This window comes from Amia ocellicauda, chromosome 4 (genome assembly GCF_036373705.1).
Source record: "Amia ocellicauda isolate fAmiCal2 chromosome 4, fAmiCal2.hap1, whole genome shotgun sequence".
Classification (NCBI taxonomy): domain Eukaryota; kingdom Metazoa; phylum Chordata; class Actinopteri; order Amiiformes; family Amiidae; genus Amia; species Amia ocellicauda.
The window spans coordinates 29,309,378-29,329,547 of NC_089853.1; the positions used below are offsets into that span (position 1 = coordinate 29,309,378).

Sequence of the window (20,170 nt, forward strand, 5' to 3'; positions counted from 1 at the left end):
GACACTACAGAGACTGTAAAACATGAATTAGTTTCTGCCAATTGTTTCTTGTAACTTGGCTTATGGGTTTGATATCTCCACTTTAGATGGCTGAACAGTTTTGTAATGCATTTGTTCATGCTGACAACATTTTTTGTATAGAGATATTACATTAGCATTCTATTGATATTTATTTAGCATTTAGCTGAATGTTAATACATTATCAATCAAATATCTATACAATATTCAATTGGGCCACGTAATCTAAAGCGTTACCATTATATTATTAATATTAATTAATTATGTATTTTTGGATGTATGTATTAATAGTTGCCCTGCTTTTTCCTGGGGTAGGTTTCTGCAACTGTATTGTGATTATAAATATGTCAGTGTCATACTATCACTCAAATAAATCAGTTAAGGGAACATATGACATATCAAAGAAGACCTGTATGAACTGAAGCTTTCACTGTTCAACAATGTGTGTTTGTTTTTTATTTCATTTTTAAACCATCCTGAAAATATACATAACAGTTATCCTCAAAATACATGCTCATACCCAGTTACAGCTTCCCCAAACAATTTAAGGGATAGACCAAATCAAATCTTTGACATACCAAATCATAACATTTTGCTTTGCAATTGGCAGGTAGGTCAAAGGTTTGATTTGTTCTACCCTTAGGAAAACAGGGATTAATTATTCCATAGGCTGTTTGTTTAACGCAAAAACAAAATATAACTGGCTGGCATAGGCAATACATGTCTCGTTCATTTTTGTTTTGCAGATCTTGATTTATCAAATATTAAATATTGTCAGAGGAGACACAAGGCTGGTCTAATTCAACAGACAACAGTCAAAGCAGCTGAAATAAAAATTGTTTTGTATCTCAGTACTGGTATGCTTTGAATAATTGTACATTTAGAAAATGTATACTTTAATGTCTGGTTATATATATATTATATGGTTATATATTTATTTTTTGATAATTTTAAGACAGGACACAGCAGGACACAAATATCACACTTGTTAATAGTGAGTGGTAGCGTTCATTGTCATAATCTACAGCATCTGCCCATCCTTACATTTTATGACACTGCTTGGAAATTATTAATCCAAATTTGTATGACTCCTCAACTGACAAATGGGTTCAGCTGGATAATCAATGTAAAGTACAAAGGTTACTGTCCATCATTTATAACAAAGCACTCATAGACAGAGTTTCTTTTCCAGCCATCAGATCACACTACCACAATGAGGAGATTGCTTGCTGTTTTCTTGGTGGCTTTAATCGTGTCTACTGTACCAGTAAAGTACCAGGTGAGTTCATTCATTTTAAACTGATAGTTGGGAGATTAAAGAGCAGCCCTGGTTAGGTTTGAGATCAAAGGAATCATTTAAATAGTTTGACTAAGTATCACCATTCCTTTGTCTGGGAGGCCACTCCCTTCTTCTCCAGCTCCTCGTCTGTATAAGGCAGTTATAACATTAAAAAGTTCAGTGCATGTGCGAAGGAAAATAGCCTTTACTAATACTCCTGTCTTAAAATATGTAATGTTTGAGTTTTTATAAATAATTCAGATAAAAAGTGTGTAATACTGAATAATCTCCATTTCCATTTATTAAACACCTGTATGGTTATGTTAAAGAATAATGATGAGACCTGTTAAGAGATGTGTTATATTTTGTAGCTTTTCTATTGCTTATCAAGAACATTGTATCTCTAGCTTTTTATTATTATTATTATTATTATTATTTTAAACATGCCTTCCGCTGCATAGGATTTTTAACCTATTGTGGAAAAGATATCCCGGATGCTAACTTATTGTGCAATCACTTTGAATAGCAAAATGTGTGTTATTCATGAACAATACTCGTATTGTGAATACTACTTGAATAAAGTTCTAAAAGTGTTTCTGTATAGAATAGTTTATTCCAGATGAACCCAACTTCAGAAGTTAGAATGTTTCATTGATCATGACAGGCTAAATGTGGGAACTAAAATATTGTGAAGACCAAATGACAGTTTTGTGATCACATGTGGAGCCATCATCTGTACTATTGCTCAGAGCAGACTGTCAGACATATGACATTGTCCTCAATCTGCTTAATGTGAACTCATAAAGAGTCCTGAAACCAGGAAGTGCAGGGGAATAGAAATTACAAAGACACAGACTTCCCAGAATCGTTTCTGCATCTGCATCTGCGATGAATAAATTGATAGATAGATAGTTCTGGTAGCAGGGTTCAGTAGTGTTTAAGGCTTTGGATTTCTGAGTGGAGGGTTGTGGATTCAATCCCAGGTGGGGGACATTGCTATCCTACCTTTGAGTGAGGTACTTCACGTAGATTGCTGCATTAAAAAAATGCTGTATAAATGGGTAACTATGTACAAAAAATGTGATATACACTCACCTAAAGGATTATTAGGAACACCTGTTCAATTTCTCATTAATGCAATTATCTAACCAACCAATCACATGGCAGTTGCTTCAATGCATTTAGGGGTGTGGTCCTGGTCAAGACAATCTCCTGAACTCCAAACTGAATGTCTGAATGGGAAAGAAAGGTGATTTAAGCAATTTTGAGCGTGGCATGGTTGTTGGTGCCAGACGGGCCGGTCTGAGTATTTCACAATCTGCTCAGTTACTGGGATTTTCACGCACAACCATTTCTAGGGTTTACAAAGAATGGTGTGAAAAGGGAAAAACATCCAGTATGCGGCAGTCCTGTGGGCGAAAATGCCTTGTTGATGCTAGAGGTCAGAGGAGAATGGGCCGACTGATTCAAGCTGATAGAAGAGCAACTTTGACTGAAATAACCACTCGTTACAACCGAGGTATGCAGCAAAGCATTTGTGAAGCCACAACACGTACAACCTTGAGGCGGATGGGCTACAACAGCAGAAGACCCCACCGGGTACCACTCATCTCCACTACAAATAGGAAAAAGAGGCTACAATTTGCACAAGCTCACCAAAATTGGACAGTTGAAGACTGGAAAAATGTTGCCTGGTCTGATGAGTCTTGATTTCTGTTGAGACATTCAGATGGTAGAGTCAGAATTTGGCATAAACAGAATGAGAACATGGATCCATCATGCCTTGTTACCACTGTGCAGGCTGGTGGTGGTGGTGTAATGGTGTGGGGGATGTTTTCTTGGCACACTTTAGGCCCCTTAGTGCCAATTGGGCATCGTTTAAATGCCACGGCCTACCTGAGCATTGTTTCTGACCATGTCCATCGCTTTATGACCACCATGTACCCATCCTCTGATGGCTACTTCCAGCAGGATAATGCACCATGTCACAAAGGTCGAATCATTTCAAATTGGTTTCTTGAACATGACAATGAGTTCACTGTACTAAACTGGCCCCCACAGTCACCAGATCTCAATCCAATAGAGCATCTTTGGGATGTGGTGGAACGGGAGCTTCGTGCCCTGGATGTGCATCCCACAAATCTCCATCAACTGCAAGATGCTATCCTATCAATATGGGCCAACATTTCTAAAGAATGCTTTCAGCACCTTGTTGAATCAATGCCACGTAGAATTAAGGCAGTTCTGAAGGCGAAAGGGGGTCAAACACAGTATTAGTATGGTGTTCCTAATAATCCTTTAGGTGAGTGTATTTTAACAGTTGACTAAGAAATATAATAATTGACCAATTATGTTTTAAAAGAATCATGGAGGAACAGAAGTTAACATGTATTGATTTCTATTATACAAAACTGCAGTATTTCTTGAAAGTCCAGGGACAGTGAAAAGCAGTGGTGCACATTTTATTTGGACAGTGGTCCTTACAAACAATTAGATAGTTTGCCACCTCTGTAAGCCTGAGCTTTGAATGTAGCTCTGTGTTGGTACTTTGTACAAAGGTCATTATTTGAAACTTTATGATGTCCATATTTCTGTTACAACCATGCTGATTCAGGATGACTTGATTAGTTTACCATATCAAATTCCACCCATTATGTATGTATTATTGTTAATTCATTTTCTCAGATCATCAGCAATTTATTTCCTTAATGGATAAATATAGAGGCCTTTCTCATTTGAATAACTAGTAAGTACATACAGTACCTTTGTAAATATACTTTAAACTTAATATCCTGGAAATACATACACATCTGCAATATCATATAGTATTGTAAATATTGTTCATGGGTTGGTGGTTTGTCAATTTATGCTGATTTGTAGTGAGAGAGTTTATAACACTGGCCATTTCTTTATAGTCTTGAAATGTTAGAGAGATACATTTTCATATAATGCTGAAAGTGAATGATCATTTTTTGTCATTAGTTCTGGTCTTGTAGTACAGGAGACATGACTGTTTTTCTAAGGCATTGGTGGAAGGTTAGAAATGTAAGAACATATTTTGCGTGTCATTTTCAAAACTTGATTTAAAAAAGAAAGTTCGTAATTTGAATTTGTTACAGCTTTTGCCTGTAGTCAGTGAATATAATTAATCTAACTTCAACAAGGTATGGTGTAAAAGAAAGATTTTTCCGAAGCCATTCCTTTGATCACAGAGCTTTAGAAGTAGCTATGAAGCAGCGTAAAGTGAATGGATTTCTGGGAGGAATGACTATAACTTGGAACTTAGTGGCTTTAGCTTAGTATTCAGAAGCCAAATACGCCTACAGAATGTTGTATGAAAATGTTATAAAAGTGTCGCTGGCTGAAGAATTGCAGGACATGTGCTCTTGGTATGGTGTGTATGTATAAATGTCCCAGTTGCACTAAACATTGCACAATCATTGTATCACACATGCTATTTAACATCAGTATTTGGGTATGACTTATTTTGAAGACTAACCAGACAGAGTATGTTCTCATTAAGATTTTGTCCCCAATTATTTTCTAATCAATAAATATAAGACCCAATACTTAGTGACAGGGGAGACACAAGAAGCTTCTGTCCAGAAGTGAGGTGTTTGGAATATGCGACTGGCTTGTGGGTCAGAGATTTCATCCGGGCTTTAGACAGTGGGGTTTATTATTAATTGCTAGCAAAAAAAAATAAAAAAAAATATGCAGTATAGTTTTATGTGAAACAAACAAACAAAAAACATGGACATTCTACAGGAATCTGTAAATGTAATTTTCAAAATGTTCTGTATAAAATGTCAAACATAATGTACATTGTAGATGATGTTTTGGTCTTTTATTTAAAAGGATATCTAAATAGCTGGTTGCTGTGGAAATCCAAGATGCAAACACTTAATTTACTCTCTACAGAACAGCTTATTCCCCTTCAGGTTTAGTGAAGGATAGGATCTGTTTCCCCAGACTGAAGGAGGCAAAAATAAGTCTGCAGACAACAGTAAACATTCATGTTTATGAGATTTTCAGCAGACAGCTGAATTTTCTTTTCACCAGTGGCAGAGGTGTTAGTCACCTTCACTTGACTTGCTTCTTTGGGGGATATTTTAAGGTTGTCTGTTTCTTGTGGGCAGAAGTTGCACTACATGGTGTTTAGACAGAGCCCAGCAAACCACAAGATGGTCAAACCACGCAGCTATGCCAGCCAGCATCCTGGGGCCAGGGCAGCACCAGTCACAACAACAAAGTTAACAGGCTTCTATTTCAATCTGTCAGTGCAAACAGCAACATTTCTCTAACCCACCTGGCTGGGTAATGAATGAAAAGTGTGAAGCCAGGTAATATTAAAGCAAACAAAGCAAATATCCTAAAAGCTCACTCTTGGCTCTTGAAATGGTATTCTAGGGTCATTGGTCATTGAGGATTTTAAATTACTGATAAAACCTAAAGGGTTGTGTTTTTCCACTGCCGGGAATGGGTATTATTACTCTGGATAATATACTTTAATTGATCAACCACACCCTCATGCCTTCAGCTTTGCACAAGATTGTAAAAAGTTAGCTCTGTTAGCTCTGTTGGTTTTGTTTGCGGAGTACATTGGGCAAGCAGTTTCGAGCAGATTGTCAGCCAGACATCTGACATTGTGCTCATTCTCCTTAATTTTAATCATGAGTCCCAAAATCAGGAAGTGCAGGAGAATACAAATGCCAAAAACACAAACTTCCCAGAATCGTTTAAGCAGCTGCTATGAATAGATAGATGTGTGGGGTAGTGTTTTGGGCTGTGGACTGGTGAGTGGAGGGTTGTGGATTCAGTCCCAGATGGGGGACACTGGTGTTGTACCCTTGAGCAAGGGACTGTACCTAGGTTGCTCTATTTAAAAAAAAAAAAAAAAAACATAAATGCTGTTAAGAAATACAATAGTAGCTACTGGTCCAGGGTTGGCTGTCAGTTTATGTTGATTCTTTGTAAGGAGACTGCATAATAACTTTTCTATTTCGTAATTATTCCTGTAAGGAAAACATACTTTTTGTTAATTAGTTATGTTTTAAAACAATCACAGATAAACATAACTCAACATTTATTGATTCCAGGATATAGATATTACATATAGAGTAACAATTGCAATAGGCTGCAAAAGTGCCACCAGTGGTAAAAATAACCTGTTTACCTGAAACTGCTGGGCAATCATGTGAACACACCCTCTCTACAGGGGAGCGTCAGAGAGTATATGGAGGTCTTGAAGATCTCTTTTTGTGTATGGGGACACAACATGTTTATAGAGGCGAGTCTGCATCTCAAATTATCATATGCTTTCATTCTAATACCCTGCCCATTATGAGGCTGCTTTACATGACAAGATTACCTAGGGTACACCCTATTCAGCCTTAAATCACTGAGCATTAAGTCCAGCCATCAGGCCACAGACAATCACACCCTATTGTAATCACAGTCTTCCAAGATCTGTCTCGAACATTTATGTTTTAGTTCTTCTATTACTAGAATGGGTTGTTAATAGGAAAACATTCTCAACCACAATGAACAGGGTTGTAACAGATTTTCTTATACCAGAAATCTGTATAGAAATATTACTCAGTTTCCTTACATTCCCTTGAAATGTTTGTTGAAAATGTGTGTTATTGGTAACAAGTTGTGATAAAATATGCTAAAAGCAAATTATAATTTCTTACTATCTGGTCTGGTCTTTGGGATCAAAAGAAAACTGTGTCTGTAAATGTTCAATATTTCTATACTGATTATAGTCCAGCCATACAGAACAGGCATTGCCTTGTGTATTGTAACTAGTACTGTCCATGTCTCAGAGCCATGCATGATTGGTTCAATAGCATTATATCAACTTAATTATGCTGATCAGCATAGCGTTCATGTCTGGTTAATGGCTTAATCTCTGGACAGACCAATAATACCAAATTCTCAGGAATCTGCTATGAGAGCTGGACTAAGAAACACTGCTTTGCTCTGTTACCTCATTGCCCTCATACATAGAAGATAGAACAGACTAAATTTAGACAAGGATCTTAGTCTGTTTCTTCACTTCACTTTTCAATGTTTAGAACAATGTTTCTGTTTTCAAATAAACTCCTTTTCTCATTTGGATTTGCTACAGATGATTGTGACACATCAAGTTGTTTTTTGTTTTTGTTTTTTAACAACACATCTGTATTAAGTAATTCAATAGTTGTGTTTTGTAATATTCACTTGTTAATCATAAGAAAGACCAAAGATATTAGCAGTGTCATCCCAAAAGATTACACCAATTAGGTCAATTTAACAAGCCCTGCAGGTCACAGAGTAGACTGAACTGAACTGACTTTTTATTATACCAAGAGTACCTTATGGAATGAGTCATAGGACCTTTTTTTAATATAGCATTTATTGCTGTCTTGTTTCTTATCTACTACAGCGAAGTTTCATTAACTTTCATTTATCTGAAAGCACTGAGCTGTGTGATTCACAGAGTAAGTAAATGACGATGAGTTTTCAATATGTAGAGCATCATAATTTTTACAACGGCCATAAAATATAGGAGTTGTCATTGCATTACTGAACCGAAACACACCCACTTCTTGTGATTATAAAGCAATTTAGTTTTTCTCTTTACATTAAAGTTAGGTTTGATAAATCAGGCTTTCATTCTTTTGAATGGTCCTGTTCTTTTAAATGGTTATGTATTCTCGTGTGATCTCAACATGTACAGTCTACACTGAAAATATAAAAATCCAAGCAGAATTGAACATCTATATTTGCGAAATCCAAAGAAAAGAGAATCTGCAGAATATTATTATTATTATTATTATTATTATTATTATTATTATTTATTGGCAGACACCCTTATCCAGGGCGACTTACAACATAAGTGCAATACAAAGTGCAAGAACAGAGAAAGTAAATATGTTAGACTTCTGTATTGATTAAAAACTTTGGTGCTATTTTTTGTTACAGCATTGTGGAAGTCAACTATACACTCACCTAAAGGATTATTAGGAACACCATACTAATACTGTGTTTGACCCCCTTTCACCTTCAGAACTGCCTTAATTCTACGTGGCATTGATTCAACAAGGTGCTGAAAGCATTCTTTAGAAATGTTGGCCCATATTGATAGGATAGCATCTTGCAGTTGATGGAGATTTGTGGGATGCACATCCAGGGCACGAAGCTCCCGTTCCACCACATCCCAAAGATGCTCTATTGGGTTGAGATCTGGTGACTGTGGGGGCCAGTTTAGTGCAGTGAACGCATTGTCATGTTCAAGAAACCAATTTGAAATGATTCGACCTTTGTGACATGGTGCATTATCCTGGTGGAAGTAGCCATCAGAGGATGGGTACATGGTGGTCATAAAGGGATGGACATGGTCAGAAACAATGCTCAGGTAGGCCGTGGCATTTAAACGATGCCCAATTGGCACTAAGGGGCCTAAAGTGTGCCAAGAAAACATCCCCCACACCATTACACCACCACCACCAGCCTGCACAGTGGTAACAAGGCATGATGGATCCATGTTCTCATTCTGTTTACACCAAAATTCTGACTCTACCATCTGAATGTCTCAACACAAATCGAGACTCATCAGACCAGGCAACATTTTTCCAGTCTTCAACTGTCCAATTTTGGTGAGCTTGTGCAAATTGTAGCCTCTTTTTCCTATTTGTAGTGGAGATGAGTGGTACCCGGTGGGGTCTTCTGCTGTTGTAGCCCATCCGCCTCAAGGTTGTACGTGTTGTGGCTTCACAAATGCTTTGCTGCATACCTCGGTTGTAACGAGTGGTTATTTCAGTCAAAGTTGCTCTTCTATCAGCTTGAATCAGTCGGCCCATTCTCCTCTGACCTCTAGCATCAACAAGGCATTTTCGCCCACAGGACTGCCGCATACTGGATGTTTTTCCCTTTTCACACCATTCTTTGTAAACCCTAGAAATGGTTGTGCGTGAAAATCCCAGTAACTGAGCAGATTGTGAAATACTCAGACCGGCCCGTCTGGCACCAACAACCATGCCACGCTCAAAATTGCTTAAATCACCTTTCTTTCCCATTCAGACATTCAGTTTGGAGTTCAGGAGATTGTCTTGACCAGGACCACACCCCTAAATGCATTGAAGCAACTGCCATGTGATTGGTTGGTTAGATAATTGCATTAATGAGAAATTGAACAGGTGTTCCTAATAATCCTTTAGGTGAGTGTATATATATTTTTTTTTTTCTTGACAGACACAGGGTGACTTACAACATAAGTGCAATACAAATACAATACAAGGGCATCAAACATTACAAATTCAAATTTACATTATACAAAGCAATTCAAAGTATAATACATTCTACAACTTCCAATTTACACAGGTAAGTACAGTAAGTGAGGTCATACATTCTGGAAAGTAAAAGCTAAATGCTGACAAGATGTAGGGTCACAGTCAAGAACTACAGGAAAGGGAGCAAGTGAGTAGAAAGGGAGCCAGTTCCAGCTTCCAGCTTGCTTGAATGAATTTAAAAGTCGACCCCTTATTAATAAACATGTCTCATTTAATTTCACAGAATGCGAATTGGACATGGACCCGGGGACAGGCGACAAATTCCTTTTCCGCCTTTTCTACAATAAAATAACAAAACGTTGTGAGCCATTCATGTATAAGGGAAATGGGGGAAATGGGAATCGTTTCATTACCGACAAGATGTGCATGAAAAACTGCTCCGATGAGCCAGACAAATTTTACCCCAATGACAGTAAGTCAACATCTGATGCCACTCTTTTGGTTGATAAGTGTGTTTTAACTGGCACATAATTCAGTAGTATGTATGTAACTGCTTCTATACCTGTGACTGGTTTAAAAACTAATCTTGGAAGCTTTTGCAACTTTCTGTAAATATTATTATTGTTTTAGGTGTTGTTTTAATTGTCTTGTTTTGTTTTTTGTTTCATTCTACTGGTTGTCAAATGAGTACACATGAAATCAGCAGGTTGCTACAGTAACTTTTGGCTTGTCAGTACAAGTCCATAAATAGAAGGAACAGTTAACATCTGGTCTATTAACACAGTTTTGGTAGTTCTATGACTGGTTTTAACAAAGGATTTTTAGGAAATCACAGCCACACCTAACCAAAATGGCTAATGGACACAGAACGGGGAGTTATTTTTGTCCGTTCTAGACAATACATGAAGGGCTTGCAAGCCAATGGAATGGTGTGGCTTAAGTTGGAGATGGCTGGAGAAAAATGAAAGCATGTTTATGACAGCTATAAAAAGTGTACTTTGGAGCATAGATAGGAGACGGCCTTCTAACCGACGTGATTTATTGCAAAGGAAAGTCAGAAAACAGAATATGTGGCCTAAACAGACATTTAACCCATTTATTCCCAAACCCCCAGTAACTCTTCATGATTTCAATATGCTTTACTATACTGGGCCATAGGAATACCTTTCTTCTGGTCAAGTATATCATAAAGTAGAGTGAAAGCATGCTGATCCCATTGGAAACTACTTCAACACCGTAAAACCATGCTAAAAGTTTGAAAATCCTATGGTAAATAAACCAAGGTACACTTACATTAGGAGAGCTACACACGTAGAATGGTTTCATTCAAAAGTATAAACTGTGAAAATTGGAACTTCTCTAAGCTGCTCTAAGCACAAGAAGAAGAATAAACTCTAGCAGTCTAGCAGACTCAGTGATGTCTATGCTTGGCTCCCATAATCATTGTTTAAGTTTTTCTAAGCCTGCCTATGGGACAAAACCATGGCTTTTGCTGTTCCTGTAGTGTATAGGTAATTCTTTCCCCATTTCTGTCTGCTCTCCCTCTTTCTATATATAAGAGTCTTCCCGACAACTCTGAAGAGTATTCCTGTGCAGGCAGATTTTCTCTTTGTTCATTATCAGCACACAAAGTAAACAGACTGATCTTCTGAGATTTTGATATAGTTCTTGGCCTTTCTTTCTTAATATTTTCAAATTATGAGACAGCAGAAAAGCATATAAGTGTATCATCAATAATCCCACAATATGTTTTTGTTGTTGTTTTAATTTCCCTAAGAATTGTGTCTATATGGATAAATAAAAAAATCAGGCTATTATCAGAATGTTTGAAAAACATACATGTATCAAACGTTCAATCTACTGTTCTGTTTTGATTCCTTTAAGTTAATTAATAATACCTGAATAGCGCCTGAATGATATGACTACTTCCCAGATGCATTCTGTCATCGTTTTCCATCATCACTGTCCTCTCACATCAGTACTTAAGTACTTAACTTTTTCTCTCATCGTTTTCTTTTCCATGAAAACCACAGGTAAAACAACAGGTAAAGGAATTAATCCATCTGCCCTCATTAGGCTGGACAGGTAGGAGGTGTCTGTTGGAGGGTTAGAGGTTAGATGGCTATCCATAATCTTTGTCTGCTCTAAACCAGACATGGCATCTGCTTTGTTGACGTCACTTGGTTGGTCTTACCTTACATCACTGCTGTCTGGTTTAGGGAGATGCAAAGACAACAGAATAAAAAAAAACAGTTATAAAGTTAGGACAAGAAAGACATACTAACCAAATACTTTAAGCACTCCCTTATAAATGGTGCAAATGTAATTTGCTGTTATTTAGAGTTATACCCGATAATAACAGCTGACCATGAATGTGCCTGCTGGCTACACTCTATTCTGCCAAGTTCAATTCATCTGCAAGGATGTAGACCTTTCAAACATTGCAGGTTCTACACTCTTCTGACTGATATTTTAACTGTAACCATATTTGCATACTTTAACTACATTTGTAATTAAATGTGGTCTTTAAAGAAAACATTGTCACACTGTGACCTATTTTACACTAACAAAATCCTCAAAATAACTCACACTTAGTCCACCTTGTCCTGTTATGGTTTCTTTATTCCCAGGAAGGATGCATCATTTCATATTAGCTGAAATTGTATCAGCAATAATTTCTACAAAAGATAAAAGCTTAAGCTATTGATTTTGGTAGGTTGTCCATTAGCTAATAAAACAGAAAAAGTAGTAATGAAGTTCAATAATAATAATAATACCAGCTATTAGCAAATTTCATGTATGTACTTATATTAATTGAAATTGAACAGTTTTGTACAGCCACCAAACAGTACAGTTTTGAAGTTTTCTATTAGTAGGTGGGTCAAAATTTTGTTTAAATCTGTCCCTAAATCGCACAAAACACAAATGAATGTCCTTGTAGTGTCCACTGGCAGACTGGTTCAGAGTGGGAAAAATATAGTACTATAATACCTATTGTAAAACAGTACTGTATTGAGAAGGTCTGCCACCTTGTGTTTGGAACAATAACAACAACAATATTGATACTGTGTGATTGTGTATATATTTTAAATGTTTTGAATTTCTAAGTAGTGTGGATCACTGGAAGCAAGTGCAAAGTTTGTGGCCAAGTTTCTCCACAATCTCTCATAGGATGAAGTGAGTTGGGAGACAACTAATTTTGTATATATATATATGAGAAATAAATGACTAGTGGTAAAGTTTACAGGAGTTACTGAAGTATGTGCATTAGGTTATTATATAAATCATTAAGCTGATGGTGCAGGTTATTTTTCTTTCTTTCTTTCTTTTCAGAGGAAGCCTGCTTATTGACACTGCAGATTGGGGTTTGCTCCACTATTTACTTTGGTATTACAATGTAACCAAGCAGAAATGCAAGACCTTTTATTACACTGGCTGTGGAGGGAATGGAAACCGCTTTATTAGTCATGACATTTGCAATTCCACCTGTGCATACTACAATAGTGAGTATATTGTTATCTTTGTCATACTTTCAGTGGTGGCATATATGTGGTCTATATTTTAAGGAAAGCAAAGTACTTTTCATCATTGAGAAACACCCTGAAAACATAATGTTCATTGATTGCACTTGACACCTTGTTTAAACATCCTTTGCTGCCTTCAGAACTGAAACAATTATGTATTAGGGCAGATATTAGACTACAGCATATGTACCAATAGACAAAATACAAGTAGATGTTAGGGTTTTTTTTGGTGCATGAAAGATTTTGATTATAGGGAGAAATGTTTTAGACAGTGTATGTGTAAAATAGCAACTCAGGCATGAGGAACCCAGGTGTGGAGTAAAGGGAGTCCAGGGACAGGCAAGGGTCAAAACCAGCAAACAGCAATGTCAAGGAGGATCCAAAAGCAAGGTCAATAAGCCAAGCAAGGGTCAATGATGAGGCAAACAGGCTGGTTGGGAGAATTCAGGAATCAAAGGTCAAGGTTCACAAGGAGCTCAAACACATGCACTCACTAATCACCAGGGACACTGAGAATAGCAACATTAGACTTAACATGGAATGGGAGTCACGGAGGGGTTTATATGTGGAGCAGAGGGCAGTGAAGGAGAGTGCTGGTCCAATGGGAGTTTGAGGAAGATAGAGCAAGCGCACATGGTACCGAGGAAGGTAAAGTGGCTGATTGCTGAGGAATGTGAGGGCTAGTATTCGGGTGACGATGACCTCATGTGGTGAGCTTGTGAATTGCGGGATGTGTGGGATGAAACACTGACAGTATAAGATTTTTACAACCAGCTATACATATAACTCAATAACACAAATAGCGCTTTTGCACCGACAAGGAGCCGGTGCTAGTTCGGAGCCGGTGTCTAATTTGGACCCATGTTTTGCTTTTCCCCGCAGAAGACCCGTCTCCCGGCCGCACGGAGCCGCTTTTTCTGGCACCAAAAACTTGCTGGTCTGCAACCTAAGACCCAGTGACGTCATGGCGGGGGGCGGGGTTAAGTCGTCTCCACAGGAAGTGATTGGCCGAGCGCAGCCGCCATGTTTAAAATGCCGGCAGAGACGCGAGCAGCGAGGAGAGTTTATTACAAATGAGCGAAATGAGCAGCAACAGCGGCCTGTCAGAGACACTACAGTGACAGCATGTCTCACACGTCAATAACTAGTTAGTTGTTGTCAAATGGCAGCAATGAGAGACGACTGAGCGCAGCTTCCGTGTCAGGAAAGCCGTGTTACAGCGAGATGATGATGAGAGTTAATGCGGACACAGATTGGACAGACATGTTGTTTTAATGAACTGGTCATTATCTGATCCGGTGTGACTCCGAATCCAGCGCCGCTACGAGTCACGTGTCCCGGGTTGGTTTGCGCTTGATTCATACTTCATGAATAAATTCATTTTCTTAACACAGGGCGAATTACACAAACCATACATATTGTACAGTAAGAGATCAAATACACAGTGAGATCTGTGACAGTGATGCGCTTTCTGCTCACACGCCAGCAGTGCTGACGTATTATTATTATTATTATTATTATTATTATTATTATTATTATTATTGTGTATTTGTTAGCAGACTTTCAACACATAGGAGCATCGCTGCGTGTCTGGCAACAGGGACAATGCAACAGTGATTTGGGACCATCATCCCAGACTTCCTCAATCAGCACAATTTCCATCAAACCATTAACATCATCTGCCCACGACTGCGCCGCTAATACCCCCAAATCAGCCGCATCCATAATCAATAGGCTAGCCTATAGTCATTGTGTTTTAAACAAGAATAAAAGTAAAAATACGCCACAAAATGAATGAAAATGTATCCACTCATACAAAGTATATTCATAATGAACTGTGTGCGCGGTGACGAATGCATGTATTTTATTCAATACAGTAAAAGTGTCTGAAATAGCGAATCGGTGTAAATCCCTTAATGCATCAATAAAAAATCAATACAAATAAAAGGATGAGTTATCTTAGCATATTCGTATAGTTGTATTTGCGTTTCTGCTACATGTGTGATCTCGCGTTTTTTGTTTTGCTTTTCACAGTGAGTTTGGTTGTGATGTATAATAGGGTTTAAGGTCGCAGTCCTCGGTGCTGATTATTACTGCTGTGTGTGACGCTGAATGAGTTTGGTTGTGATGTATAATAGGGTTTAAGGTCGCAGTCCTCGGTGCTGATTATTACTGCTGTGTGTGACGCTGAATGAGTTTGGTTGTGATGTATAATAGGGTTTAAGGTCGCAGTCCTCGGTGCTGATTATTACTGCTGTGTGTGACGCTGAATGAGTTTGGTTGTGATGTATAATAGGGTTTAAGGTCGCAGTCCTCGGTGCTCATTATTACTGCTGTGTGTGACGCTGAATGAGTTTGGTTGTGATGTATAATAGGGTTTAAGGTCGCAGTCCTCGGTGCTGATTATTACTGCTGTGTGTGACGCTGAATGAGTTTGGTTGTGATGTATAATAGGGTTTAAGGTCGCAGTCCTCGGTGCTCATTATTACTGCTGTGTGTGACGCTGAATGAGTTTGGTTGTGATGTATAATAGGGTTTAAGGTCGCAGTCCTCGGTGCTGATTTTTACTGCCGTGTTTCTCTTCTACTGCGCGCTTGGGAACGCCCACACCAGTGACGTCAGCGTTCGGGTCCAAAACCGGTGGAAAAGCGCGCCGGTTCCCAAAATCATCAGCTGCTTCCGAGGCCGAGCACCGGCTACTTGTCGGTGGAAAAGCGCTAAAAAAGAGGTCAGAGGTGATTACAGTTGTTTAATTTTGTGCTATGTTGCTTAGGGCTCTTATTTTAATTATTCCATAATGTCTGTCACTGAAGCAGATTGCTTTGATTCCAAAATAAATATTTGTGTTTTCTCAGATACTGTAATTGAAGACGACGATGAAGATATTCCAGAAAAAGTATCTGTGGGTATGTAAACAGTATATCGTGCTGCAGGAATATGCATTGTGGATTCACTGAGTAATTCACTTCTGATTGAATCATGGGTTCAGATTAGTCCTACATTGTATTTTTTTACTGGTGCATACTGATTTCATATCCTGTTGGGGGGGGGAACTTAATTGAGTCTTTTGAAAGATGATGAGGAACACCAGTCAGGTATGTTCATTCGTATTATACATACATTCCTCTCTCGTTATTATTTGGTACATATTAACTTTATTGATTTTTGAAGTCTAAATGGCATTCTTTACATGTATATATTGTTTAATCAATTCTCAACATTTTCTTCAGAGTAGCCTACATAAATATAGTCTCATGACTACATTTAAATATTTGCAAATGTTGTATACAAGTAAATCTTTCTGTAATTATCAGATTTTACTTTATGAAATAATATATACAGTACTGTGCAAAAGAAAATGCTGTAAAGTAAGAATGCATTCAAAACTACACGTTCATAGATTATATTTATCAATTAACTAAATGCAAAGTGAGTGAACAGAAGAAAAATCTAAATCAAATCCATATTTGGTGTGACCACCCTTTGCCTTCAAAACAGCATCAGTTTGCAGTTGTACGTTTGCAAAAAGTCAGGGATTTTTAAAATCACATTGAAACACAATCATTAACTGAAACAGAAACAGCTGTGTAGGAGGAATAAAACTGGGTGAGGAACAGCCAAACTCAGCTAACAAGGTGAGGTTGCTGTTTACTGTCAAAAGTCATACACCATGGCAAGACTGAGCACAGCAACAGGTAGTTATACTGCATCAGCAAGGTCTCTCCCAGGCAGACATTTCAAAGCAGACAGGGGTTTCCAGATGTGCTGTCCAAGCTCTTTTGAAGAAGCACAAAGAAACCGGAAACGTTGAGGACCGTAGACGCAGTGGTCGGCCAAGGAAACTTACTGCAGCAGATGAAAGACACATCATGCTTACTTCCCTTTGCAATCGGAAGATATCCAGCAGTGCCATCAGCTCAGAATTGGCAGAAAACAGTGGGACCCTGGTACACCATCTACTGTCCGGAGAATCTGGTCAGAAATGGCCTTCATGGAAGACTTGCAGCCAAAAAGTCATACCTCCGACGTGGTAACAAGGCCAAGCAACTCAACTATGCACGAAAACACAGGAACTGGGGTGCATTTTTTTAATTGATAACTAAAATCTATTAACATGTCTATTTGAAAGCATTCTTACTTTATAGCATTTTTTCACACCTGCCTAAAACTTTTGCACAGTACTGTATATAATACACATAAACGTGGAAAATATCTCAGTTTAGCTACTGTAATGTTTATAAGTTCTGTGATGGTTCACTTTCTTACAGGATTGATGGTAGGAAGCATCCTGTGGTGTTTTGGTGTAATCATCTTCATAATTGTAATTGTTTTTGTTGTGACGGGAAAAAAGTAAGTGTTGTCTTATTACTTTCATCAGAATACATAACGCATGCTCCATAGCTAAAGCTCACTTGTATGACTTTTATATTATTCACTGATTGAATTGATTTATTTATTTGCTCCCTTTCCCGTAGTTCTTGACTGTGACCTAACATCTTGATAGCACTTAGCTTTTACTTTCCAGGATGTATGACCTCACTTGCTGTACTTACCTGTGTAAATTGGAAGTTGTAAAATGTATTTTACTTTGAATTGCTTTGTACAATGTAAATTTGAATTTGTAAAGTTTGATGCCTTGTACTTAACTGTATTCTTGCACTTTGTATTGCAAGTCACCCTGGATAAGGGCATCTGCCAAGAAAAAAAAAATATATATATATATGTAGTTGACTTCCACAATGCTGTAACAAAAAATAGCACCAAAGTTTTGATTCAACACAGAAGTCTAACATTTACTTTCTCTATTCTTCCATTTCAGATCTCCAAAAAAAGACTTTGTACCTTTAAAACAAGAAAAGGAAGTAATTGAAATGGAGTAGACTGACTCTCCCAGCCATGCTGCACTGTATGATAGACATCAGTGTTTTGTTTTTTTTCTTAATGTTTTATATATTGTACTTCTATAGTTCCTTAGAGGAAACCTAAAATTCATTAATGAGATAAAAAAATAATAATCTTTAAGACCTAATTGAAATGAAGGAAACCTGGATGTTATCTGAATGTAACTACTTAATTAAGGGTAATATAATATTACACTGGGTAACTGTTATATCATAGTAGAATTATGTTGAAATGTTCAATATAAATGTAAAGCTTTATATTCTTGTGTAGTGTACTGAGGCTGTATTCATTCATTTCACACACACAAGAAATCCATATCTAAACATTGTTTATTTGATGCATTACAATTTTCTTTTTTCTTTGATTTACACAACATACTCCACAACATTTAATGTGTTGAAAAAACTAAACCATTTAAAATAAAAACCTGAAAAGTCTTCATTACAGAAGTATTCACCTCCTTTGCTATGACACTCCTAAATAAGCTTGGGTGCCTTCAGGATTCACACAATAAGTTGAATATATCTGGATGCAATAAAAATGGTCTTAAAGATACAAGGCCATGGAGCTTTCAAAAACAGCCAAAGCGACCCTGGAGTGGCTTAAAAACAAGAAAGTGAATGTTCTATAGTGGCCCAGTCAAAGTCTGAACTTGAATCTGAGACTCTGTGGCAAGATTTGAAGATTTAAGTCCACCAATGATTCCCATCCAATACTGAATACTGCACAATCCAGATGTTCAAACCTGGTAGAAACTTACCCTAAACAATCCACAGCTGTAATTGCTGTCGAAGGTGGTTCGACCAAGTTTTGACTCGGGGGTGAATACTTCTGTTTCAGTTTTTGTATTTTTCATTAATTGTTGTTTCACAATAATATGTATATTGCATCTTCAAGGTGTTGAGTAGGTTGTGCATTTTTTTTTAAATGTGATTACAAGGGGGTGAATACTTCCTATAGCCAATGTATCTGCATATATACATCATTTTTTGTATTGTATTTTTTAGTGGTCTGGCATCTGACGTTTTTCAACTGCACGGTTTACAAAAATAATATTTTTAGAATAAATGCACAATAATTAAATAAAAGTGTTGTATTGCTTTCCCCAAGTCACAGATTTCAGAGATTATACAGGTGTGTGTCCTATGACAGTCTTACCCAGCCTTTGGTGCACAACCTTCCAACAATACCTGCCACACGATAAACATTTAAACACAACCTACTTTCAGAACAAATCTGAACTTGTTCAGATGTGTTCTATCCTGGTGGGAATATTATAATTGTATTAAATGAGATGACACAACACTGTAAAACACAGCACACTAGTTGGGAAATGCTGCTCTGTAAATGAATTGTCTGGTAGTTGGACTGCACAATATAATACAATACAATAAAATATAGCAAACTTACTTTCAGAAGAGGCAAGGTAATTTCTAAAACTTAATTACTTAAAACTCCCATAAATATATACATTATGTGATCTGTCATCTATGTTTATCTCATCATCTCTGCAAGGTGAGGCCATCACACCTCACAATGCATACCTTCAACCCCGACTTATACCACTTGACCATCTCATTAGATATTTTCTAGGATACAAGCAAAGTTACGCTGGCACAATTAAATGCTAATGAAAACTGAGGCAGTTGAGTAAGTACCACTGGTCAATGGAATCATGCATTTAGTAGGTGTTTGGTTTAAAATAACTTGTTGACTACAGCTGTTGCACCTAAGCTGTCAGGGCTATTCACAGAGGAATACAACAATAAAACCAGCCTAATATTGTGTAGACCTCTGAAGGTGTGCTGTGGTATCTGGCACCAAGACGTTAGCAGCAGATCCTTTAAGTCCTGTAAGTTGCGAGGTGGGGCCTCCATGGATCGGACTTGTTTGTCCAGCACATCCCACAGATGCTCGATTTGATTGAGATCTGGGGAATTTGGAGGCCAAGTCAACACCTTGAACTCGTGATTCATCAGACCAGGCCACCTTCTTCCATTGCTCTGTGGTCCAGTTCTGATGCTCACGTGCCCATTGTAGGCGCTTTCGGCAGAGGACAGGGGTCAGCATGGGCACCCTGACTGGTCTGCGGCTACGCAGCCCCATACGCAACAAACTGCGATGCACTGTGTGTTCTGACACCTTTCTATCAGAACCAGCAATCACTTTTT

At 37.8% G+C, this 20,170-nt stretch overlaps 1 protein-coding gene across 1 annotated transcript; it reads left to right on the forward strand.

The window, feature by feature from the left end:
* Positions 1 to 1,199: 1,199 nt before the first annotated feature.
* LOC136748220 (inter-alpha-trypsin inhibitor) lies at positions 1,200 to 18,921 on the forward strand. Its single transcript, XM_066701790.1, has 6 exons — positions 1,200 to 1,297; positions 9,857 to 10,045; positions 12,909 to 13,076; positions 15,953 to 16,003; positions 17,366 to 17,447; positions 17,917 to 18,921. Exons 2-6 carry the CDS (start codon positions 9,871 to 9,873, stop codon positions 17,975 to 17,977), a joined length of 537 nt encoding a protein of 178 aa, XP_066557887.1. The 5' UTR covers positions 1,200 to 1,297; positions 9,857 to 9,870; the 3' UTR covers positions 17,978 to 18,921.
* Positions 18,922 to 20,170: the final 1,249 nt, after the last annotated feature.